Source organism: Epinephelus fuscoguttatus, linkage group LG11, assembly GCF_011397635.1.
Source record: "Epinephelus fuscoguttatus linkage group LG11, E.fuscoguttatus.final_Chr_v1".
Lineage (NCBI taxonomy): Eukaryota > Metazoa > Chordata > Actinopteri > Perciformes > Serranidae > Epinephelus > Epinephelus fuscoguttatus.
The window spans coordinates 13,555,533-13,581,581 of record NC_064762.1 but is presented as its reverse complement, the minus strand read 5'-3'; the positions used below and the strand labels follow the sequence as shown (position 1 = coordinate 13,581,581).

Sequence of the window (26,049 nt, the reverse complement as noted above, 5' to 3'; positions counted from 1 at the left end):
TGGCTGATGTCAGGTGAGGGGAATGTTGGGTATGTAGTTTGTTTTGGCTGTGAGCGTGTAGTCCCGGCTCTGTCTGCTTAAACCATTAACCGTGAGCTCATCAAAAATGATTTAACGTGCTCTAATATGGTCTGAATGCGCTGTTAAGTCCACTCCGGCTATATCTGTGACCGTGTGTGTGTTGACACATCAAGTCCACCAAAATGCAGTATCTCACTTTTTCCATTGCTTTAGTTTCCATCGCCTGTTAAATCAGCAATAGATCAAAGGATCGCCCTCGACAAAAGCACTTACATCCAGTGCTATTACATCAAACTGCCCTGTCAAAAAATATTGAAGAGGACAGACGCTGAGAGAGGAGGAGATCAAGGGTGACAGAAGATGAGAGGAGGGAAGGAGAAACGCAGACGGACAGAGGAAAAGAAAAGGAAGAAAAAGACAAGGGGGAGGACAGAGAGGAGAGCGCTCACTGGTGTTGACATCTAAGAGAGCTGTGATGCTTTAATGCTCTTGTAGAGTGAATAGTTTCCAGGGGGATTTTGGGCTCGCACTCAAACGTATACAGTCAAACACACACATACACACACACACACACTTCGCTAAGCGGTTAGCGGAGGAGAGCAGAAGTGCTTCACCGTGTGTTTACACACATTCTCCAGTGGTTTGCTCAAGTCCTCACGCCAGCACGGTGTGTGTGTGTGTGTTTGCATGTGCGCGTTTCCTTCCGTCTCGATAAATTCCTCAAAAAGTACTTATCTCTGCATGTTGAAAATCTCTCTGACTGATGACTTTGCAATAGATTTCATTACAGTACATTACACTCATCGGTTTTGCCCAAAGTGATTTACAAGATGTCATAAAAGATCACAAGTGCATGTTTCCCAGATAAACATCGCACAGCATGTGCAGCAGAAGTGTTCAGACTTTATGTGTTTTCTCATTTAGTTTAAAAAAATTACATCAATTATTGCGAGCATGGCATGTCGAGGTGTACTCTGAGACAACAGCTGGGTTTCACAGTGACTCTGATATCCTGACTTTAAAGGCAACACTTACTCTTGTACCATTCTTGAAAAGATAGATTGATCTACACAGCACTCGAAGGAATTATACATTTTGGGAAATACGCGTATTTGCTTTCTTGCCAAGAATTAGATGGGAAGATTGATACCACTCTGTTTATGCAAAATGTGAAGCTACAGCAGTGTTTCCAGATGTAAGATCATTATCGTGTGTTTACGTTATTTTGCCCTCTGCACAATGTATGATTAATAATGCCCCAAAGTGCCGTAATGCATAATAATTTCGGTCATTTCATGACACTTACAATTAGTAGTTGGATTTAGTCTGCTGCGTCTCATTTTAATTCTTTTGCCGACATGATCAGAATAGCAAATCTATTCTCACCTGACCTCTTTCCAGCCCATCATGCTTGGTGCAGGCTATGATAAACGTGACTCACTAACCTGGCTGTTGTTCTGGAGCTTAAAATTCTCACTAAAGTATGCGGCGAAGTTCAAGTCACGTTGTTTTGAATGCACTAGGAAGCCTGGTTATTTATTTACCATAAAACTTCAATTAACTGCTCAGGCTATTATTCGCTTAAATCACTAAAATCAACAGGCCTATATTTGGGACAGGCCTTTAATTCCTTTCACACAAAACTGTTGCTCAGTTCGAAAGTGAGTTACAGCACCCTTGTATCCTGTTAAAACAATTCTCACAACCTGGATTAATTTTTATGAAAAACCCTTTTGATTTTTTGGATCTGAGGACCCTTACGGACTAAAGGAATATGAATAACTTTCAGGGTAATCAACAATTGAGGTAGCCAACAACTCACTTTTATACATCCAAAGAACCTCTATAAAAATACTGCTTGGCAACCAGACCAGGCCTCAAATTGAGACAGGCCTTTATTTGTCAAAATGTGTAGCCACACCAGGCTAGTAAAAGGACTGGGCCTTTAATTGGGACTAGGCTTTTAATTGAAGGTTTATGGTAATTAGCCTAGCCTATGGCCTTAACTATTTTCGTGCAGATTATGAACAGGCTTCCAGTCATGCTGTCTTGTAGTTTAGTGGTTCACTAGTAGGCTATTTCTAAAACTGTCAGATTGATAGACTTACGGACTTAGACCCCCTTCCACGCATCATATGTAGCTACATCACCTTGCTTTATAAAACAACCGTATGTGGGTAGATTTTTTGGTATGTCAGAAAGTCATTTACACATTAAGGTCTATTTGTTCTCTTGACTTGTGTTTGATATTTTCACTCAAAATACTATTATTTTAAGCCTCTGTTACCATCATTTAATATTTCCTATCTGGCAGCTGCTGGTTAGCTTAGCTGGAAACAGCCTGACTCTGCCCTGAGGCAACAAAATTCACCCAGCTGCATCTTTTAAAGGTCCAGTGTGTAGGACTTAGAGGGATATATTGGCAGAAATGGAATATAATAAGGATGTCTCTTTGAAAACAAGAATCACTGTGTTTTCATTTGCTTAGAATAAGTCGTTTATATCTACATAGGGAGTGGGTCCTCGTTCTCTGAGATTGCCACATTTACCTCCATCTTTACGTTAACATGATATTAGAGAAAATCAATTTATTGTGCTCGTCTGACTCAAACCGGACTTTAAAAATACATGTTAGAATGTTAGTCTGACTGAAATTGTACCAAATCCAATTTCTCAAAGCCGGACTAACACACCCAGATAATGCGATTCCGCTGAATCCTCCTTAATCTTATACAGGCTTCCTTTAAAGCTTGCCCACATGTCTGCCAGACCAAACATGCCAAAGCAAGCCAGAACCCGTCATCTGGCAGATTTTGGCTGGCAGATGAGGAGAGAGCTCTGGTCGCTGGCAGCATGCACACACACTGCCCACACTGCAGTGACAGAGAGCTGGTTGAAAATCAGCAAAGTATCCCTTTTAACATGTGTTTTATCCGTACAAAAGTGGAAACACTTTTTACATGAGTCTTTTTACCTTTCGACAGAGCCAAGCTAGCTGTCTTTGTGCTAAGCTAACCTAATTGGCTACTGGTGGGAGCTTCACATTAATTATACAGACATGAAAGTGGTATCAGTCTTCTCATCTAACTCCTGGCAATAAGTGTATTTCCCAAAATTTTGCGTAAGTGTCATTAGGTATATGAACAGTACATTTTGTCTTCCTAATGTTTACAAGTCTTATCAATGACTGAACACAAACTGATAACAGAATTGGCTTCAAGAAGGAAAAAAGAGGAAAAATGAAGGGAAAAACCATATTTTAAAAACTAAAACTAACCTCTGTATCAAAGACACAACTGTTCATTCATTACTGCAGCACCCAACACATTCTGCCATCTCACCTCCTGTTCCATTGGTGGTGATGGAGGGGCTGCCAAGGTTGTTCTTGTCCAGCTTGGAGCCCGTCGAATCTCCACCTCCCACACGGTTATGAGGACTGGCTAGGTCCTGCATTTCCATAGACCTACAGGGAGGGAGAGAGAGAGAGAGAGTGGGGGGGGGGGAAATAAAGATGAACTGCGATTTTTGAATGAATAACAGATCAACAGCAATATGCTCTCACAGCTGGGAATCTCCCACCTCTATATATTACGTTGAGATCTCACCGAACACATTCAGTGACATACTGCATATCCACACAGGAACCGCACACACACATTCAAGTCATAAACTTCATGCTTCTCCGTACCAGTTAGCTTACACGAGCATGTGTTCAGAGGCGCTAGACATTGTCTGCGGGCCTGCTGGCTCTTTTATAGAGTGTGTATGCGTGTGTGTGTGTGTGTGTGTGTGTGTGTGTGTGTGTGTGTGTGTGTGTGTTTGTGCACTTCTGGGCTCCAATACAAACCCACAGCCTGCCAGCATGCTTTAGTTTTACAATGTGTTCCACATGCATGACTGGGACGAACCAGCACACAAGGTGGTAACGGCAAAGTGAGAGTGTGTGTGTGCGCGGGGTAAGTGGAAGTAAATAGAGACATGACGAGAATGAAGATTCACATTTACGGCAGAGGAGAAGTCTGCCTTTCATATATCAGTGTTTATTTGGATCCCGATGAGTTGTTACCACGGCGACAACCGCTCACCCCGCGGTTCGTAACCCCCAGTGAGAGGTGTAAGTGTTTTTAATAAACTTTCATGCATGGACACTGTAAGAAAAGCAACATTAAACACTCGCTCATGACTCTTCATCACTGTCGCCACAAACCCACACTCTGACATGTCCTTTGGTGCTGGACATAGTTTCATGTTGAGTCAGTGTGTGTATGGACAGTACCTCATATGAACGTGTGTGTATGTGTGTGTGTGTGCCCTGACTCATGCCGCCCGCAGGTCGGTCACACTTGTGCTCTTGTGCGAGACATCAAAGCGAGACGTGACAGAGATGGAGGGAGAATTAAACAAATGCGGGCTGCCGTTCTCAAACTCTCTGTACGTGTGTGTGTGTATGTGTGTGTGTGTGTGTGTGTGTGTGTGTGTGCAGTACATCTGTGTCGTGGTCTGGAAGCTGGCCATCGCAATGCTACGGGCAGATAGCATCGCCACACATGACTGCAACCCACTGTCAGACTGACAGGTATAAACATATAGCTTTCAGCGGAGGAGGAAAACGTGGCTACAGGGCAAAAAAGAGAAAACGTGTGAAAGATAAACAACTCTTTGTTTCTATTTACACCTAAACAGTCATTTTACTCTCCTGCACATTTTGATCTGCAAACTCTGATCACTATTTTACTTTCCTATGGCCGAGCCTTAACTTCCAACAAAAGCCTAAAAATATCTCGGCCATACAATAACAGCTAAGAGCTTTCACAGATTATGTTTTTTTCTCTCTCGTGTGTTTCAACACTCTTCATCCATCCTTTTCTTTTGTCTCTCAACAGCAGGAAATGATTCTGTCTCCCCTCCTTGTCCTTTTCTTTTTTTTTCTTCGCTCTCTGTTTCACTCCTCTCGGGAGGCGATGGCAGGAGTTGGTGTTTCATAAACTCTTTCCTGGTTTTCGCATTATGTCTGGTCAGTAAAAAAATATCTTAATGCAATGCACAGTGTTGTGTGTGAATTAGATTTTAGGCGCTATTATTTTCACTATAGATTTAAAAGCTATTATTTTTTTAATCAACTGGTTAATCTTTTACTGCACAAAACGGAACAAAATATACATCTATATTGATAGAAATAATAGTGGAGAAAAACGGCATTTCAGTTTCTCAGACCCCAAGGTGATGACTTTAAAGGGTAACTTCGGTATTTTTCAAACTGGCCCCTATTTTCCCATGTTTTTGTGTCTATATGTATTATATTATATTATTTGTATTATATTATAAGTTTTCAAATTGGTTCACTATTACGTGAGACGGCTGCAGCTAGCATCACTGAAACAGGCTGCAGTGTAACCACTCGGGGCATTTGTGCACCGTCAGTTTACGTCCACTTAAAGTTTTTGTTCTTGCCACTGACAGGCTCAGATTGATATTCTAATGTTGTGTTTACAACAAAGGCATTTCAAATTTTTGTGTCGCGTTACTTGTGTGAGTTTGAATGCTAGAATATTTTGTGTTGATTTGCTTCATACGTGCGAATAACTCAAGTCATACGCACGTGAAATAGCTGACTTGATTAATGAACTTCCGCTGGTATGTCCTTGGCGTCACATATCCCCAGAGGATCTCAATGCTTATTGGCTATTGCGGTGCAAATCAGTCACTGAAGTTTAGATTTTGTAAATCTCGCAAATAAGCATATGACACGAAATTGCGCTACGATACTCGCGTCATTTGCGTTGCATCCATCGCGCCTAATTGCATCTTGACATTGACTTTACATGCAATTCACTGGCTCGAATTGTTTGTTTTGTCTGACAACATTATAGAAAGGATCCCTACAGAGATATACCTTTGGGTTAAAGAACAATATCCTTTTCGTTTAAACAGAAACAGCCCTGAAATCGCCTTTTCCAAACTCACCAGACTCCATTTAAATAAATAGTCATTTTAGCGTGTATAGAGTCAGCATATTTTCACATCTTACTGGGTGAGTTCAAGGGTTTATTTCAACCAAACCAGAGTTGATGATTGTTGGAACAGTGGACAGACAAGCCAAGATGGCTTTCGTGAGTTTTGTTTTGTTTCTGTTGACTTTGAATGAAGTGTATCTCACTATGATAAAATGACTGTTTATTTAAACTGAGTCTGGTGGGTTTGGCGATAGAGATTTGCAGCCTGTTTCTGGTTAAAAGAAGTGCCTTAAACTATCATGCAAAGGTCTTTCTCTGTTGAGATCCTTTCCATGATGTTGTCAGACCGTAATAATCTGAGCCTGTCAGTGACAAAAACAAGCACTTCTGTTGGATGTTAATTGACGGAGCGTAATTGCCCATTGACATTACTTGCAGGCTCTCGCTCAGTAAATGGACCACATTCAGAAACTGTTTCTCCCATTTGTCACTTAGACACAAGAACATGGAAAATAGGCTCCAGGATGAAAAATACTGACATTACCTTTTATGTATCTTGTTTTCCCTTTGGACCAAAAGTCCAAAACTTAAAGATAGTTACAGTTTACAATCATATATGACCAAGAAAAGCAGCAACTGAAACCAAACCTTTTCCTCTGCAGTGCGGTGTGTTGTGTGAAATGAACACTTTTAGGCACCACTATTTATCTGCTATTTTTTTTTTAATCAATTTATTCATCTTTTACTGCATACAACGTAAAATATATAGATATCTAAATAAAATTAATAATGAAAAAATAATCATCACAGCATCCAAAAGCCAAAGACATTTAGTTTATAACCATATGTAACAAAGAAAAGCAGCAAATCCTCTCACTTCAGCAGCTGGAGACATTTTTTCTTTTCAATTAATTATTTTACTGTCAAGTTTATTAACTACCAGCTGGAAATTAATGACCGTGTAGCCTGCAGCGTGCTCCCCTCACTTGTCCTTCGACTGGATCACTGCATCTTTCCCTCTGCCTGAGTGTGAGTCAGGCTCTGAGGTCTTGGGAAAGTGTCGATGAACTCATCACACCTCACAACTGCAGTGTAACCTCACCTCGCTGCACCATGACAAGAGAACTAGGACACACACACACACACAGTTCTGAAAACTCTAACGCTGTTTGTCATATTACACAAACAGACACATGTGAGCGTACCTGGCGTCCGGAGGGTCTGGAACATGAGATTCACTGTGTGATTTCTTCACCTGCAGAGAAACCAGAGCAGAGGAAGTGTTAACCAAACACACACTTTACTGTACATTAGTGTTTAGTGCGTCAAAATCCAGCCTTGTAAACTTGTGTTTATGATTTATATCAGTATCAGGAACTGTTGTGAGTAATAAATGAATAAGGTCCCGCCCTCTGCACTTGAAGGAGAAATGAAATGAAAACGAGGGGAGTTGTAGTTTGGGGGGAAAGAGGGACTGATTGCCCAGGTAACAAAGTGGGAGGGAGGGCCAATGAAAAGCTGAAATGAAAAGTTTGGTTATGTTTGCAAACTTTTTTTTATTTCGAAGTCTTTAGTGCCATAATTGAATTAAAATTGTTCAAATGAATCAGTTGAGAGACTTAACTTTGCATAAAAAATAATCTCACCCCAAAAGACACAAAACTTTACTCCCCCTGCAGCTTCATCATTATTACGATGCTATTAATATTTGTTGTTAGCAAAAAAAAAAAAGAGAAAACAATAGAAAAATTCAATATAGGTCCATGAGAGAGACATGGAATTGAATTTGGCGCGACGCCCCTGCTCAAATTTGATGTTAAATTACCTCAGAGTAAACAGAAAATTGCAGCAAAGTGCATCTGACTTTCTGAATCCTCTTATAAACTGGTGCCCCAACCTGGGGGTCCCAACCCCCATTAGGGGTTGCCAGAGCTTCGCAGGGGGCCGTGAGCCCCTCTTTGGGTGTTGGAAAACCTAAAAAATATATATATCTCAGGCCTATATCTCCGTATTTCAATTATTTTTGCAGGGAAAACTAAATAAAAATAAAAAAAGTAAAAAAAAAAAAAATCTCACAAGCTAAGAAGACAAGACGAGCTATATTCACAGAGCCTTCACTTTGTGCATGTATAGGTCCTGCTTGTGCATGTGTGTGTCTTTCAGACCCGTGTGTTAATGGGGATTAATAAAGTATATATATATATATATATATATATATATACATATATATAAATCACTCTATTAAACAGCCTCGTCCTGCATTATAAAAGAATGCAGTTAAAACAACAGAAGAGCTATGGCCAAGCGTCAGGGAGAAGAAAACACTGACTTTATCCAAAAAAAAAAGAAGCCTATTAAGTGTGCATGAGTGTTCAAAAATACATACACATAATACAGACGGACAGTCGCATAAAAAGTCTGTAAAAATAATGGGGTAATTCATCTCTGATGCAATATGACAGGAAATACGCTGCTTAAATTTACTTAAACATCTGTAGTTATTGTGTTCACTATTTGGGCTAATTATTCTGTTTATCAGATGTTCTGTATCGTTGTTTTATGCATTGACTATAATATGAAATACCTATAAAATATGTCACTTAGTCAGGGGGCGTCACTTTAGTCAGTGATTAAAAGTGTCCCTGGTGGAAGCGGGTCGGGAACCACCTCTTCAAATGTTACTAAAATGCAGAAACCATAAAAAAATCAAAGCCCGGTGTCCGTAGCTGTAGCCACCACCATGACAGAAGTGCTAACTGGCGTCTGAGTGACAGATACGAACTTTCCCTTGTTCACCCGTGACCCTGCTCCACCCGCAGCTCAAGCCCCTTCCTCAACCCTTAAAGAGGTGAAAGGTCACGGCGGGGTCATGTTAGGTCACAGGGCTCACTCCTCACCCTCCAACGTGTCACCGTAGACACTAAATCGAGCCTCGACTTAGGGCGGTGACTGAGCCGTTTGCCGGTGTCAATCATTGCACCCTGGAACTTTTCCTTCATCATTGCAGTGAAAAAAAAAAAAAAACAGAATTAAGAAAACACTTCAGCCTCAGTGCCTTTCCACCACAGCGTACACTCGCCGCGCTCACACACCGGCCGGTTTCATGTGTGTGTGAGGGTATGCGGCGCTCGACGGTGGACCAGCGGTTCTCTATTAAAATTCCTCTCTCTTATTTGGAACAGGAACTAATTAGGACAGTAAATGCAGGGCGGAGCGAGGGCCAATGTGTACCAGCTGCCCCATAATCACTGTGTCAACACACTGTCGAGGTGTAGGGCACGCGCGAGGTGCCAAACACACACACACACACACACACACACACACACACGGAAATGCACAAACACACATACATGGTCAAATTCACCCAGGCAGCATATATTCAAGTCATTTGCACATTATCGCAATCACAGGTAAGTATACAGAGAAAGTGCTTAGCAAAGCAGACACTGAACTCCAGGTATTTGGAAACTAGGACATTTCTGTGTGTGCATGTGTGCGTGTGTGTGTGTGTGTGTGGGTGGGTGTGGGTGGGTGTGGGTGGGTGTGAGAGGGAGAAGTTCTGTTTGAGTTGTGGTGTTATGGTTCTGATTAGAGGATCCTGCTGAGAGCGAATAAGAAGCAGCACTTAGCTGTTTAAGACAGGGTTCAAAGGTTAGCTGGTGCCCTCGTATGGATCACTTTACACACAGACACACACGCATGCACACGCACACGCAAGCCACTTTCATGTCACGTTTCATGCTTTACTGAAATTTAACAAGGCTGTCAGTCACGACATCAACAGCATGGCTGTGAGAAACTGCAATCCACATGTAACGCACACGCAGGGCCACATACAAACGAGGGTGCGCACACTCACACACTCACACACACACACACACACACACACACACACACAGCCCGTATATACACACACACATACACGCATGGAAACACACAACCCTGGCTGTTTCTGTCTCAACACGATCTGTGAAAACACAAGCACACGAGGGCTTTGATCCTGAAAAGCTTTTATCATTGTGCTTTATCCGTTGCACACTTTCTCTCAGAGTTGACCTCTCCGAGTCTCTCCAAATACCTCACCGCTTTTATCTTCGTCTATCAGAAACACTCCATATTTAATATAATTACTATAACACATTTAATTCGTTATCATGATTTTAAGACACAAAATTGACCCGAAACATTTTTTTTTTGTGAAGTGCTAAAACTTCTTTTTCTGTGATATCATTAATAGACACTTCCGTTAATGATCCAATGGAGACCTATTAAAACCACCCTATTATACATATAAATATAAGGCTTTTAGGGCCATCTAAAATAGGGCTGTGCAATAAATAGATATTATATTGATATCGTGATACACGACTAGATGTTGCCATAGATTTTAGGTAATTTGAATGTTGACTTTTCCTGGTCTTATTGGTTTTATTACAGTAAAGTGATGTAATTTTCCAAACTTACCAAAGTGTTCTAGCTGTTACATGATTTGCTTTTCGTCTTCACTGGAGCACCAAAAAGTGCTCAAAGTACAAAAAATTAGAGGCCTAAAGAGCCAGTAAAAACAGCCGCAAACATTTCAGTCCTTAACTATCATCAGTGCCACTGAATGAGCTGGTTTAAAATAAGTAAATTTGTTAATAACGTGATGTAATGTCACGCAACATACGTCACTACTACAGCATCACAAACTGCACCGTTATTAAAATAATGAACAAACAAAACGAAGAGGTGTCTCCTGGGTGAAAGTCTGGAGCGTGTTTGACCCATCCACCTCACCTCCCGCCCATCCTATGTAGACTTCCTCTTTCTTTATCCTATGGCAGTTGCTCACAGCGTCCAAAAAATGTTGCCGCCATGTGCGTCTCATGTCACCAATAGGTTGGCTCTGTGTGAGGGCCACTGACCAAGCATTGGTAATTGATGAATTGGGAGTGAGACCGGGTTGTATATCCACATCAAAAATCTCAGTGGGCAATAGCCAACCCTACAACATCACAGCGATGTCGATATTGAGGCAATGGTTAAAAAACTATTGTGATATGATTTTCTCCATATCCCCCAAGCCTAATATTAATATACATAAATATACATGTCATAAAATCCAAGATCCAAGAGAACTCCTACGTCAACCTCCCTCTTCCTGTATGTTGCAGTAAAACACACCCAATTTCATCTCTAATAACAAAACAAAGGGCCTCTAAGCATACTATTAGGCGGCCACGATGCCTGAAGGACCCATTTGTGTCATCTGAGCCATTTAAATAGGCGACCTTTGACCTGGTTGGCCGGGTGACCGCTCCGGAACACAACCTGCACAGCCCGGGGACTCCCTGAGGGATGAATACAGGTACCCCAGGTAATTAGCACTAATAACAATGATTTATTTAAGGGAATTACACACTGCTGCGTTTGTGTTGTCACTCACTCGATGACATTTATCATCTAATGGCTGCGATGATAACGTGAGGCCTAATGTGACCCTCAAAGGGCCGTAATAAGAAACAGTAGGTGTGAGTCAGAAATAAGCAGAAGCAGTCTCGGTTCTGGATGCGTTTCCTTGTTTTGTTCTCTTTTCGGCCCTCGCTGTATTTTTGCTTTTTAACGAGCTCGCTCAAGACTCGAAAATTCAACATGAAAGGTGCATCAACAGGGTTTGTGTTATTGTTTCTGGCAAACTGCGAGAGCACTGTGCAGGAAGAGAAAAACGGGGGTGAGGGAGAGAAAGAAAAGAATAGCGCTATGTGTTTCTGGTAATAACCCAACCCATCTGCAAAGGGTCATCCGATACCATGCATAGAGCTGCATGCACACACACAAAGACACACACACACACACACACACACACACACACGAATGGTATACGAAGGCCTTAAAATGTGTTTCACAATTTTTACACTTGCGTTTAAGGATTTAATTTAGATTCATAATCAACTTATAAAACATCCTATGAATAATTTGTAAATGCAGTAATTCCACTTTTTAAAAAAAATTCCATAGTTTCAATTAATTGTGCATTTCTCATTAAATTATTAATTTTTATACGGGAGATTTTTAATAAAATATTCAAGAACAGAGCTGTAGTCTTTTATCAAACCTCAGTGTTGCACAAATAACTTAGCAGAGCATCTAAAAACATTTAAATGGCAATTCAGAAATAAAACAAAACACTATTTTCTTATTTTAAAAGCATGAAGAAATTAGATTCCATTCATTTTACATTGAATTATACTTTGTTTATTTATAGAGTTTAGTAATTTAACTTGGAATGGGACCATGAAACAATTACACTGTTGTCATCATAACCTACTAACCTTATTTTTCTGGACGCTCTGAATTTTGTACCCATTCAGCCAAATTAGATTTATTTATAATATTGAATAGTCTTTCCTCTAAACACAGCAGCATTTATTCATTTTGAAGTGTGACTATAATAATAAAAACTGTATAACTTTACAGAAACACTATAAATGCTTGATTAAATAAACTACAGTATTAGTTTGAGCATGAAACCCACAGAGTTTGAGCTCTTACCTCAGGGTGTAATCAGGTCAGTTAGCAGTCCTATACTTCCACAGAGCATTACAGAGCTGTACGATCCACTGGCTTCCCCTCAGACACAGGCGTGCTGGCCTCACACACAAACCGAAACACACACACACACTCCTCCGAACACACTTCAAACACTCGTCTCAATCTACCTGCCTCTCACTTTGTGACTCCAGGTGTCACGTTTTTCTTGTTTTTGCTCTACGGGGAGAAAATGCAGCCTTCTTGTCTTTCTCTTTCACTCTGAGCGAACACGCAGCGGCTGGAGGAGGCAAAAAAAAAGACGCAAACTTGCATAGAAACTACGCTTTCTCTCTATCTCTCAGGTCAATCCATGCACAGCTCCTGTCTTCCTCGACTCCAGTAATGGGGAACATTTCAGTCGTCCTGTTTCTCTCTTCCTCTGCCTCCTCCCCCTCTTTTCCTCCTCTCCTCCCTCCCTCCCTCCCTCCCTCTCTCTGCTGTCACTCACTGCAGACTCACTCAAGCTTACAATTAAAGCAAAAGAACTTTGTAAATCTAACAGATGTAGCTTTTTTAAAAAATAAAAATAAACTGAATTCCACTGTAATCATCCCATTTTTGAAAATATAACATAACTCAAATAAGCCCCCGAAATTAAAAACATCCGTGTGCTCCGACACTAAATGGAGACGTGATGTGGAGGTCTTGCTGTGCAGTCAAAAGTACAGGCCAGACCATAAACTTCACACCATGCAATTGACCCCCCCAACGCACACACACGCACACACCCTCCCCCATCTCACCCACACCACACAGAGACTCACATGTTCACCTGAGCAAACGAACACACACATTCAATCTGTGTTAATTGGAACCACACGGGCTGCACGTGTGCGTCATATGTGAGGTGTAGCTGAGCTGGGGGGAGAAGTTCGGGCGGCTGTAGTATCAACTGGGTGGATTCCCAGTTGCCTCAGTCTGAAGATGGCACTCTTTCACTGTGGTCGTCAAGGTGTTGTCAGGGGGAGGCACATGCCCAAACACACACATACGCACACTTAAACCAGGCTTAAACCAGCCTTGATGTCTGACACATCTCGTCCAAAATACCTTGAGTAAACCTCACCACACTCATAAAAATTTACAGGGTCATATTTTCTCTCTTAGCTCTGATGCTCTAACTTGTCTCTACAGAAAGTGTCCCAATTTCAGCTTAGTCACTAGAGGAAAATGTTGGCATGTACATGTCTGCAAACCAGATACATCACATAGCACATTTCATATGTATAATATCAGTGTTTCTTAAGTCAGTGGTTCCCAACTGGTCAGGCCACAGGGTCCAGATTTCTCTGCAGTCATTAGTTCAAGGTCCACACAGTTTAATAAGTTCAGTGCCATACTTGTGTTTGGCCATGTCTCTGTCAAGTAGCTATGTGTTAGTCAGTCACTCTGCATCAGGAACCGGCACTTCAGAATAAAAGCTCTGTGCTGGAAATTCACTGTACTTAAAAATAAAGTGTGTTGAGACATTTCAAAGTCACTTGTGGTCCATTCAGAATGGACTGGAGACCCACTTTTGGACCATGACCCACCAGTTGGGAACCATTGTCCTACGTATTTGTGATTACATATATATGAGCTGACTTTGTTGTCAGGAGGTGGAGGGGAAGGTGGATGAATGTCTGCCAAGCTGCAGCAGACCACTCTTTGAGATCAGCAAACAACAAAAGTGACTGTTTTTTAGTGAGACAGTGGCGGCATTTTCAGCCCAATTGTGCCACAAATATCGAGTATTGTAACCCCAAACATGAGTTTCTCGAAACCATGACCAAGTGTTTTTGTGCCTAACATAACCACATGTTAACCGCAGTGCTGTTTAAATAAAGAAACGTAAAGTTTTGACATATCTGCTACATAACAATGTACAAATGTTATGTACTTCTCTGTCGATTTGCAGAAACACGGGCCCCCATCTCTAAAGCAGAGGACGGGCCCTTGTGAGTTATTGAACTTGCCACCTAAGAAATACGCCTGTGTTAAAAGAAGAACACACGCTAAAATACAAATGCTATTATCTGCTATATCTGCCCTCGAGAAGGCAAATCCATCTCCATCAATGAAGTAGTCAATAGCAGTCTATTGAAAAATTCTATGTTCACTTAACATAAATTATATAAACTATAGTTACTATTTTAAAACTCCATTTAATGAACAATTTCTTATTTGATTTAGTATTTTGTCATATACACATTTGCAGTGATGACTGGTAATATGTAGGTAATCTGTATTTGATCATGTGACGATACCATAAAATGTATGGTAGCCATTTTGAAGCAAAATCTGGCACTAGGGCCCATCCTATCCTAACTACTGGTTCAATACCAACATTTATTCTGGTGATTGAGTTGCCAGTTTTCATGAACTGTTTTCACTGGAGCTACTTTCTAGGCTACCTATGCAAACTGTTGATTGTGTGTTAGTCAGAACTACACTACCATGGTTACTAGTTGTGGAAATTAAAGTCATTACTCAGTCTTTCACACATGAATTGTATCTTCTTTCTGAGGCTACTCTACCCTACTCACATTTGACCTTACCTGATTCTGAGTTAAATGCACATCAGAATAAAATGTGTTAGGCTATTTGGCTAACCGTAACCTGACAGAATGTATCTTGTTTAGATGGGATTCGCTGCTCCAAACATCCACGTTATTTTGGGGCATTTGTTGATAGATTATGCTGATTTGGCTTTACCATACTGCTTTGAAGCACCACTCACTTGTCATTGTGCAGTTAAATGGCTGCAGCAATGCCACTAAGTTGTACTGATGTACTAGTTTTAATATGGTCCAATTGTGTCAAACGGACCATATATAGATATATATATCCTTTTGAGATTAAAAATCTCTTTTTCAGGAGTGACCTGGAGTGACCAAAAGTCACATATGTATTGTATGTGTAAAGGAATATAGGAAAGCAAACATCTAAGACGACGTGTACTTTCTTTTCATGTTGGTATAGCAATTCCATTTACCCCGGAAGTCAAAGATCAGAGCTGGGAATGATGTCACACCTGAGCTTACTGTGTTCCAGTGCAAGAAGTCAGAAAACAAAAACGTTGACGTAACAGTTGAGCAAACTCAGAGAAATGTAATGGAGCCAGAGACTTGTTTTCTACAATCAAGTCTATTGCCAGCAACCAGCACCTCATTATAATTCTTGGTGCGTGGTTCTTTCAAATTTAGTTCTAGATAAGTCAGCCATTGTTAAATGGTAAATGGATGCACTTGTATGGTGCCATTTTAGTCGTCCAACCACTCAAAGCGCTTTTACACTACAGAGCCACTTTCACCCATTCGCACACACATTCATACACTGATGGCCGAGGCTACTGTACAAGGTGCTACCTGCTTCTCAGTCAAACATTCAAACACAATCAAAGATGCCATCAGGAGCAATTTGGGGTTTGGTATCATGCCCAAGGATACTTTCACATGCAGATTAGAGGAGCCGGGAATTGAACCGCTGATCTCCTGATAAGTAGATGACCTGCTCTACCTTTGAGCTGCAGCTGCCCCAACAAAACCACCTGATAAAATGCATTACATTGTATTAATGAGACATAAATAAGACAGAAGTGCTTATTAACAGTATATTACAACAACTTTCACTACTGTTGATGCATGGAGCAGACATCTTGGATTTTGAGGTTGGGGTTGGTGAAGTTCCTTGGACTTTCCAAGTTGGAAATCCAACTTCAGAGGGTGTTCCAGTTGAAATTTCTGACCTGGAAATCAGAAATTCTGACCTCCATAAATAAATATCATAGCGTGTTAATAAATTTTTAATGTACATTTTGAGCTATGATCTAAATACTCAACCGGCAAAACAAACTAGAATATCTGCATAGCTGCAGGAGATACTGCTTCAATTGAGTTTTTAATTTGGGTGAGCAGACCCTTTAACATACAGACCACTCTGAATGTTACTGTACATCCCCACGGCAACAGAAAACAGCTGAGAAGGGTGCCGAATGAACACAGGCCCGGAGACCAATTTGGAACAGGGCCACCATCTCCAACTGTGCACCCGCCACCTTTAGCTCCGTCACCATGGCGACAGCATGCAGCCCTGTCCCACAGCATTTATCCCCCCCAACCCCAATAAACACCCTGATTGATAGACTGTCAGCGGACCTATGTGCATACATCAGTGCAAACGCCTGTCGAGAGAGTGCTGTGCGCGCATGCCGACATGCACTCGTGTGCGTGCGCGGGGCGTTTGAGAGCGCATGTGGAGGACTAGCTGTCAGAACAGATTAGGGTGTTGCCGAAGCGCTTGACAACTCAAGCACTTTATTATTAGCCGGGCTGGACCCCCATCGGGAGGGGGTCGTCCAAAAACATCCCCGATGAAATATTTTCACAGCAAGTGGAGAAGGGAGCAGGGGAGGCGTCCCAAAACATGCCTGATGGAATACAAAAAAATAAAAGACATACAAAAACAGTACAGTAGCGCGGCGTGGGCACATCAGAGCAGTGAAGTGAGAAAAGGAAGCAGGTAGTATATTAGACGGCTAAATGACGGGGTTTTTGTTGACTTTAGGAGGGTTTTAAAAGTGTCGGACGGAGGTGTCTCGCTCCCTTTTAAAAGGCCCTCGAGAACAACTTTGTTCTTCAAGTGGAACAACAGCAGTTTATCTTTGACTTGGCAGACAGGGAGACAGACGGAGACACACTCTGCTGCTCTGTGTCTCTTTTATTGTTGTTGTTGTTGTTTTCTTTTAGACTGAACTGAGATTTCTTCATAAGCTTCCTAGATTTTTTTAAATTTATCTCAATAGAAATGCATTTATTATCTGTTTAAATAATTGATCAGATGACCACTCCAAGTCCAAAGACTAGTATAACTCAATGCCTTATATGTGTGTATATATATATATATATATGTATAAAAACAAAAAAACACGTTAATGCTATTAATGTGTTCCTACATGCAAAAGCTCTGGGATTCTCTGCTTGAGGAGATTAGACTGGCTTGCAAATTGCCTGCTTTTAAATGATATCATAAAACACATTTTTATAGTCAAGTTTTTTTCCTTTTAATGTCTGATTTGTGCTTTTTTGATTTCAAACTGTTGTGTTTTATATCCTTTTGTTCTATTTTTGCCTCTGTAACAAAGTATTTTTCCTGGCTCTTCACATTTTTTATAAATATTGTATTGTTATTTTTATTTTCATGCACTTTGTGAAGCACTTTGTTACCTTGTTTAGATAAATGCTTTACAAATCAAATTATTATTTCATTATAATTGAATTATATTCCTGTCTAATCTTTTTAAGTCTGTGTTCCTAAGAGCCAAAAGTTTATATTCAAGGTGTCTTTGATCACATGGGTAAGGTAGAATTTGGGACTTTTAGTTAGAAATTCAGGTGACGTAGTATGAAGAATGACAAAATCTATGTAATTAGTCAGTTCTAGCGTAGTGGATGAATGGGTTAAGTGAAGGGGTTTCACCAGGGAGGCTGGGTTTGAGTCCTCTGTGGGTCAAAATCCTTTATTATTTGGTTGTGTAGGTCATACTTAGATGATACTAAGATGCTAAGGAAGGACGTCCAACTGATGGCTAGGTAAAGTTGGGGTTTTCAGCTCAACTTTCATATCAATAGAATGTTTTGATTGGGATTTCAGACAGCAGTTAATTAACGACTGAATGTTGCTGGGATAGTTGGATATTATGGGAAACATGCTAATTTGCTTTCTTAGAAGGAGTTAGATGAAAAGATTAATACCAGTGTCAAGTATGTTTGATAAATAGGAAGCTTAGCTTATCTTAGCTTAGCTTAGCATAAATACTGGAAAGCAGGAAAAATAGCTAAAAGCTCAAAAGTTTAAAAAATCTACAGCACCAAGTTTAAACCTCAACAATTAAGACATTACATCTTGTGTGCCTAATCTGTACAACAACTGAAGTGTAAAAGACTGGTTTTACTAGAGCCATGCTAATGATGTCCCAAGTCCCTCAGGAAAGCGGTGGCCACTTGTGGTATTGCAGCAAAAAAATTACCTGTTGGTCGAAAAGAATTTTCCCCATAGACCACCACTAAAATAGAGAGTCCATAAAACTGTTGACAGGACACTTTGAACTGCAAACAAGACTCTTTCTATTCTAAATTGTTGATCTATGGATGTTTTATATTTGTAAAACTCGTCATAATGTAAAGTCCATGAGCCGAGCAGGAACTCACAGGCAGGCCCACCAGGTGAAACACTACTGTGTATATTTAGTGGACCGCACAACAAGGAAGTAAACCCAGAAGCTAGAAACTTTTTTTTGCATATGCACCAGACGAGCATTGTTGATTAGATGCCATCTTGGTTTTTTTAAGTCAGGAACAGACAGATGAGAAAGACATTATTTGTGTACCTGACACAGCAGGATTCAGAAAGAAAATAATAATAAAAAAATAAAACAAAGTCTTTCACACATTCACAAACACAGGCGCACAGGCACACACACACACGCACACACACACACACACACACACACACACACACACACACACACACACACACACACACACACCTGTGCAACATGATCGTCCAACCATGCTCCTCTCTGACATTGGCCGGTGTGTGTTGACCGCAAAACCCACTCATGAAGGATGTTACTCACCACACCAACACAACCTCCATCTCTATCTGTCCTCCACATTCTCTCTCTCTCTCTCTCTCTCTCTCTCTCTCTCTCTCAAATCCACACACACACACACACACACACACACACACACACACACACACAGAGTCTCACACATTTACCTGTCCCCTGCTCAAAGCTCTCTGCTCTCCCCATTTGTATGAGTGGTTATCGGTGGGGTAACTCTATCCCCTTCCTTTCATGTAAAATACATTGTGCCGAGCCTCCTCCCTCCCTCCACCACTCCTCCTACACCCCCCAGTTCCCCCGGCCTGGGGAGGTGTAAAACTATCCCTCTCTTTATGCCTCCAAAAATGCCCCTTTTTCAGGTGTAGTAGGAAGCTATAAAAGAAAAAAAGAAGCGAGGGAGTGAAAGGGAAGAACAGGGTGAGTCTGTGGAGCAGGGAAGAGGTGGAGGAGGAGGTGTTTAGGTGAAAAGGTACTCTCCAAAAACATCTCTCTCTCTCTCTCTCTCTCTGGTTTTACCTGTTATTTTCAAATGAATTTGCCAAGAGCTGCTGAGTATTACTCACAATTTGGAGGACACAGAGCTGAAGGTATATTCACACACAGTTAAAGTATCAAATGTCTTTGAACCTTTATCTTCAGATCGCACAGGGAGAGAAAAAGAAAAAGACAAAAATAGCGCTAAAACTAGACGCTGACCTCTACATCGAACCCCCGAGACAATACGAACAATCTGATAAACGAGAGAACAACACACAGCACAGTCGCTCCAAGCTATATAACACAGAGATGTTATGCCATTCAGGACAAACAAAGGACTTACAGTGGATTTTAAAAGACTGATGTTGTGTGTGAGTTCATCAGCTCGGAAAGGAAAACACAAAACAAGAGATAACAGTGATTTTGTAGCATAAAATACACATTGCACTGTTCTCCGACCCATGGGACGCAGGCTATATGTTATTACCCACTGATACAACTAGGGATGGGTATCGTTAAGATTTTAACAGTTCTACTACTCTTATCGATACTGCTTATTGATCCGGTATTTTAGCGGTACTCTTATCGATACTTTTTGAGGAAGAAAAAAACAAATTAAGATCATAAATTGCTTTATTTTCTCAATTCTCATTTTGCAACAAAATAGTTGTAACAAAACATTTTACTTTTTACAACTTGAAATGTAAAATACATAAAATAATAGTGTTGTCACAGTACCAAAATTGGGACCCACGGTACGATACCAGTGAAAATATCATGGTTCTGAGTAGTATCACAATACCACAGCAGAAATTTGGCAGATGTGCCTTTTGTCATTTATAAAAAGATAAATCAGTTTTCTATAATACATCAATGATATTTCAATGGAATAAATTACTTATTGACATTCATACTTCAAAAACAGCATCAAAAAGTGATTAACAAAGGGGGGATCAAAATAAAATTAAAAAAATGAAATAAAAATCAACCAGCCACCCTCCTTCCCTGACAAGTAAAGAACAGTCCCTTCATAAGTAACGAACAGTCCCTAAAGTGCGGTGAGGTTTGTGGACCATTCCCTGCCACAAAGAGAGAAATGTGAACGGCTCATTTCGTGTTGGCTGCTAGCATAATGTTACAAACCTGGACTGGACGTAAATTAACTAGCTGTGCTAGGGCAGTCAAACCCTGTACGTCTGAATATGGTGCACTTTCACAAGGTGTTTTGACAAATTACTTGCGTTGCCGCCACGCGCTGTGTCTGCATCACCTCTTGTAATGTAAAGCCACACTTTTGACCGTTTGGCTCTCTCTGCCATTGTTATCTATCTAAAGGTAGACTACGAGCTTGAGTTGGTGTGTGCGCTGTCTTGTGTGCGTGTGTGTTTGTGTGTGTGTCACTGGAACAACAGCCCCGTCCCCTTCTCTCCACTCAATGTGCTAGATAACGTTTATCTTGTAAAACCAAAAAAAAAAAAAAACGCGACCGCTCAAGTACCGATAGCAGAACCGTTAAGGTCAGAGCTTATCAATACTGCGGTCTTGGAGAATGTAGCCCCGGGGCTCGTTCAGTACCGCAGTTCGGTACCCATCCCTAGATACAACCCACAGGAGCACTTTCTAAATTAGCTCGCCTGGTGGATGATGTAAAAGCTCATGTATGACCATTAACAGTCGCAGGTTTAAACACGTAGTTCAAGTTGTGAAACAGTCGCATCTCTACAAAAATTATTTGGTTAGCTTTAGAAAAAAGATCATGCTTAGCTTAAACTAAGTATGTTTGTAACTAATGTAACACAACATGACGTGTATGTCACATGTTACGTGACACGTGACATTCTACAACTTCAAAGTTGGGGGAAAAAAAACTTAACATTGACTTATAGTCTCACGTTGAACATGACAACGCGGTCTCACTCCAAAGTCGTCGAAATCCTGTGCTTGGGCAGTGACTTAAGACGTCAGACAGTGACGAAAAAAAGCTGTCCTTAAACGCTGGCGTGATATGCAGGGGGTCACTATTACTATTATTTAACGGTGCTTGGCAGGCTCAGGGAAACGCGGCGGGACAACAACGAAAGTTAAGGCGGTAAGTCCTAGTAGGGTAGGTAGGAGGGGTGGTGGATGGGTCAAACAAACAAGGACTTTCACTCGGGAGAGCTGTATTAGCATCCTGTAAGATTCTAAAGCAAAACCCTGTTCTTTTTTCCGAAATCCAACCATGTGTGCTTGTTGTTGAAGGAAAGAAAAACCTTTATTTTGCGGTGTTGTACTGATGTAGTGTCTTTATTTTGAAAGAGACTTAATGTAAACAGTAAGTATTTCGAAAAGAAGACAATGCATGTAACAGGCAGAACTTGACACAGTGTCAGAACGTCAACAACCAACACACCCAGGGTACCTTGCACGTTGTATGTGGACGTGGAAAGTAGGGATGTCCCGATCCGAATATCGGCCGCCGATATTAGCAAAAAACGTGCATCGGCATGGGATTGGACTGCATGGAAAAATGCCGATCCAAGAACTCCGATCCAGTTTTTCGGATGATCCGATCCAGGTTTTCCGGCCAGCCCAGCACTCTGCGATTCAAGCAGTCCATTCCAGTGATCCGCTCCAGCACTTACTATCAATCCACCAGGCCAGCATGCAGACACACAGGAAACAGCAGCACCAGGCTGGCACTGACACTACTAAAATAACTGAAAAGGAAAGGCTGCATTGTTTGTTAAATGTCAACAATGTCCTGTGGTGTTAATCTATTTTTTATTTATTAGGGGGCCAAAGCACAAGTGTGTGGAGTCTTGCTGCTATTTTAATTTCAATGTTAGACATTTTAAAGATTTCTTGTGTTAATTTATTTTCTGTTTATTAAGGGGCCAAAGCAAACCAGCTATATTTTTATTTAATGTTAATGTTCAAGTTTAAAGTTTGTTTATTTAACCCTGTTAACAATAAACAGGTCAGTTTCTCATACCAACTGTTGTGGATCATTCTGACTAACCCGATTAAGTTGTTCTTGTTAGAGTAATATCGCTTGATCAAACATTTTCTAACATGACTGACAACAAAATAAGTGAATATGTATAATACGCGCTTGGATCGGATTGGTATCGGTATCGGCCAAAACTCAAGGCTGTAATATCGGTATCAGATCGGAAGTGAAAAAGCTGGATTGGGACATCCCTAGTGGAAAGTCCATGACCAAACTTCGGAATGCGACGAGGTTGGAGTGAGAATATGTTCGGACTCTAGGGCAGCCGCCTACTTTTCTGCGACCCATCAGATTCTTACACCTGATTTGGCAAATTCAGCGATATACAAACCCAAGTTGTAGAGAAAAATAGTCAAGCCACCATTACTGCGGTCACACCTCACTAGTAAACCCTTTCTAAATTATCATTCAGTCCTCCTGTTTGAGAACGCATTCTTAACAGCTTGCCGACCTCATACTGGCCATGTCTACATGAGGACAATGCTAGGTCGTTTCCGCATGACCCTTGCTAGGTCGGTACTACGTTTCCTAGCAGAAAGTCCCCATTTACAGTATCATATGGTCCTGGTATTCAACAATGAATTTCTTGTGATTACAAAGCAAGGAATCGTGACATTTTATTAATTATTTTCATTATTCCTTCTGGGTTTAATTGGCCATCTTTAAAAATAACGTCTTGAGTTTTCATCTCAGCTATGGACAAAGAGTGGTCAGTGCACTTCACTGCTGTAATTTTAGAATCTCAGATTATTTGTATTTAATCAACTTGTAGTGAATACACATTTAGGGAGGAAGAGCAGTAGAGGAGGAGAGGGACTAAGGCCTCCTTGCCGTCCTGGTGGTCTTCATATCTGCCATTTAAATTGGCTCCTCATTGTCTCAGAGAGTGAGGGGATCACAGACATGATTTAATGCAGCTTTACTCAATGGAGACAAATGAAAAGTCACTGATGGATGTGTGTGCGTGTGTGTGTGTGTGTGTGTGTGTGTGTGTGTGTGTGTGTAGGCCCAGTTCTGCACTGTTAATTGTGAAGCGTTTGGCCTCGACTGCCCCTGCTCAGCTAATCTGATGAGAGTGATTAAAAAAACAACTGGGAGAAACCTAAACCAGTCCACGGCTGACCAGGCACACACACGCACGCACACACACACACCCCACTCTAATCAGTGGCACAGAGAAACACACAGTATGAAATGTCTAAAGATATAATCTACACGTCAGTAGAAACAAAGTCAGACACAGACAGATAATCGTTAATATTTCTGTAACGTTCATCTATAACATTTTATAAACAATGTGATTAATCAATTAACTGAAAATCAGCAGCGCTAAATAATTGAACAGAATGATTCAATGGATGAATTCCAGCTCTACGCTGCGTAATGTGTATGAGTCAGAGCAGGAGCGCAGTCACAGATTAGTCACCAAGGTAGAAGTTGTGACAGTATGGAAGATAATATTACAGATATGTACTCACTAAACTAAACCTGTTTGTCAACAGAGGTAATTTAAGTTGAAGGTTCGATTCAGAAAAAGATCAAAAAGAAGATGAAAACGAAAAACAAGGAGAAGAAAAAGAAGAACTAGATTATTAGACAGTGAAGAAAACGAAGAAGGAAAACAACAAGAAGCAGACAAACAAAGATGAGGAAGAACAACAACAAAAAGAAAAAGAACAAGAACAAGAAGACAAAAAAGAAAGTGAAAAAAACAAGACAAATATAAAAGAGAAGAAAACAAGGAAGCCTAAAAAGAAGAAGAAAACAAATGAAGAAGAGGAAGAAAAATGGAAGACAAGAAGAAGGAAAAGAGGGGGACAAAAAAAGAAGGAAAATAGGACAAGAAAATGAAAAAAAAAACAAGTAGACAAAAATGGAGAAGAAAATGAGGAAGAAAAAGAAGAACAAGAAAGAAAAGAGGGAGAAGACAAAAAAGGAAAAACAAAAATACAAAGAAGGAAAAGAAGAACAAGATGAAAAAAGGAGAAAGAAGACAAAATAAGAACAAGAAGACAAGAATGAAAACAAAGAACAGAAAGAAAAAACTAGAAAATGAAAAAGAACAAAAAAAGAAGACAAAGGCAGGACAAGGAAAAGGGAAAAAAGAAGAACAAGAATAGCAAGAGGAAGAAGAAGACGAATGAGAAGAAGGAAAAAAACAACAAGACAAAAACAAAGAATAAGAATCAAGATATTTAGCACGAATTTATCTTTGATTTGAGCCATGTCAATGACAAGGACGGGCCATAACAAACTGAAACTGTGCAGCCAAACTTTATTTCAAATTCTACTGCAGCTGATGATGCAAACATACCAAACATGTCGGGCTAAATTCTGGAGAAAATTAATATAAAAAGACACATAAGACATCTAAAATATTTCCATTTGATAAAATAATGAAATGCTGCAGGTACAAAAAATAAAAAGCTGGAACAAGAATATCAGCCTGTTCCCTTCCCCCAGGTTGTCAAATACAGAGGCCTTGTCACACCCCTTGGTGTCTTTATGAGACGCACCAGGCTTTAGCTAACTTCAATGTAAACCTATCTGCGGCAATACTTGGGTCAAACAGAACAAGACTTTCACCCACGAGAACGCAACTTGTGTCCCGTCTGAAACCAAACGTCAGTGTCGTTTTAATGAAAAGTAACTGACCTACAGGTGTCGCGCACTGACACCACTCACTTGCCGAATTTACTTAACGTTATGTTATCGCTACGTACTTACTTAAACCCAAAACATGACCTTTTTTTAAAAAAACCTGACCAAGCACAGTAGTTTTGTTGGCTAAACTTAAACAGCTGTGTCACAACATTAACCGTGCTTTACGTGCTTCAGTTGTAAATCACATAGAGACACTAAAGGGTGCCCTGTGTGTCACTATGAGACGCTGAGGGGTGCGACAAAGCATTGGTATTTGATGACGCTAAAATGAGAACAGATTGAGAATATGCACAGTTAGAAAGTTTGAAATGAGATTATTTCAACAAAGTACTTAAATAAACGTTGAGAGAGGGTTGACTAACTTAAATAGGTTTTCCAAATACATCCACTGGTGTTTATGGACTCCATTTTTCGTGGCTGAATTCACCCTAATGAAATGGAGAATCGAGCGAGTGGACTAGAACAGTAAGAGCCCCTCTCTGCTGCTGTGTGAGACCTGGAGAAACTCAACACCGTCCTCCTGCAACCCCCCTCCCCGCCCTTCCTCATCCCCAACCCGACCGCAGCTACCGCACCCCCTGCTCGGTCCCCATACCGCAGCCTTCCCCCCTCTGAATCCACCAGCCCAGCCCCCCGAGCACCTCCACATCCCACTGAAATCAATGAGATGTGTGTGTGTCGGGAGCAACATCAGGTACGAGAGCGAAGAATTAAAAGCAAAAAAAAAAAAGTAACCATGTAAGTGTTTGTGTGCTGGAACT

General features: G+C 40.8%; 1 protein-coding gene across 4 annotated transcripts in view; it reads right to left on the bottom strand.

Annotated features, from left to right (window-relative positions):
* Positions 1 to 26,049, bottom strand: part of eya4 (EYA transcriptional coactivator and phosphatase 4) — a 79,465-nt gene that overhangs the window by 33,767 nt on the left and 19,649 nt on the right. For 3 of the 4 annotated variants that reach the window (XM_049589153.1, XM_049589154.1, XM_049589152.1), the window contains exons 3-4: positions 7,181 to 7,230; positions 3,363 to 3,484 (exon numbers count right to left, since the gene is read on the bottom strand). In XM_049589153.1, coding sequence (XP_049445110.1) covers positions 3,363 to 3,484; positions 7,181 to 7,230 — 172 coding nt within the window. Of the gene's footprint in view, positions 1 to 3,362; positions 3,485 to 7,180; positions 7,231 to 12,509; positions 12,901 to 26,049 lie in introns of those variants that run through there. The other variant, XM_049589155.1, reaches the window with a different exon arrangement.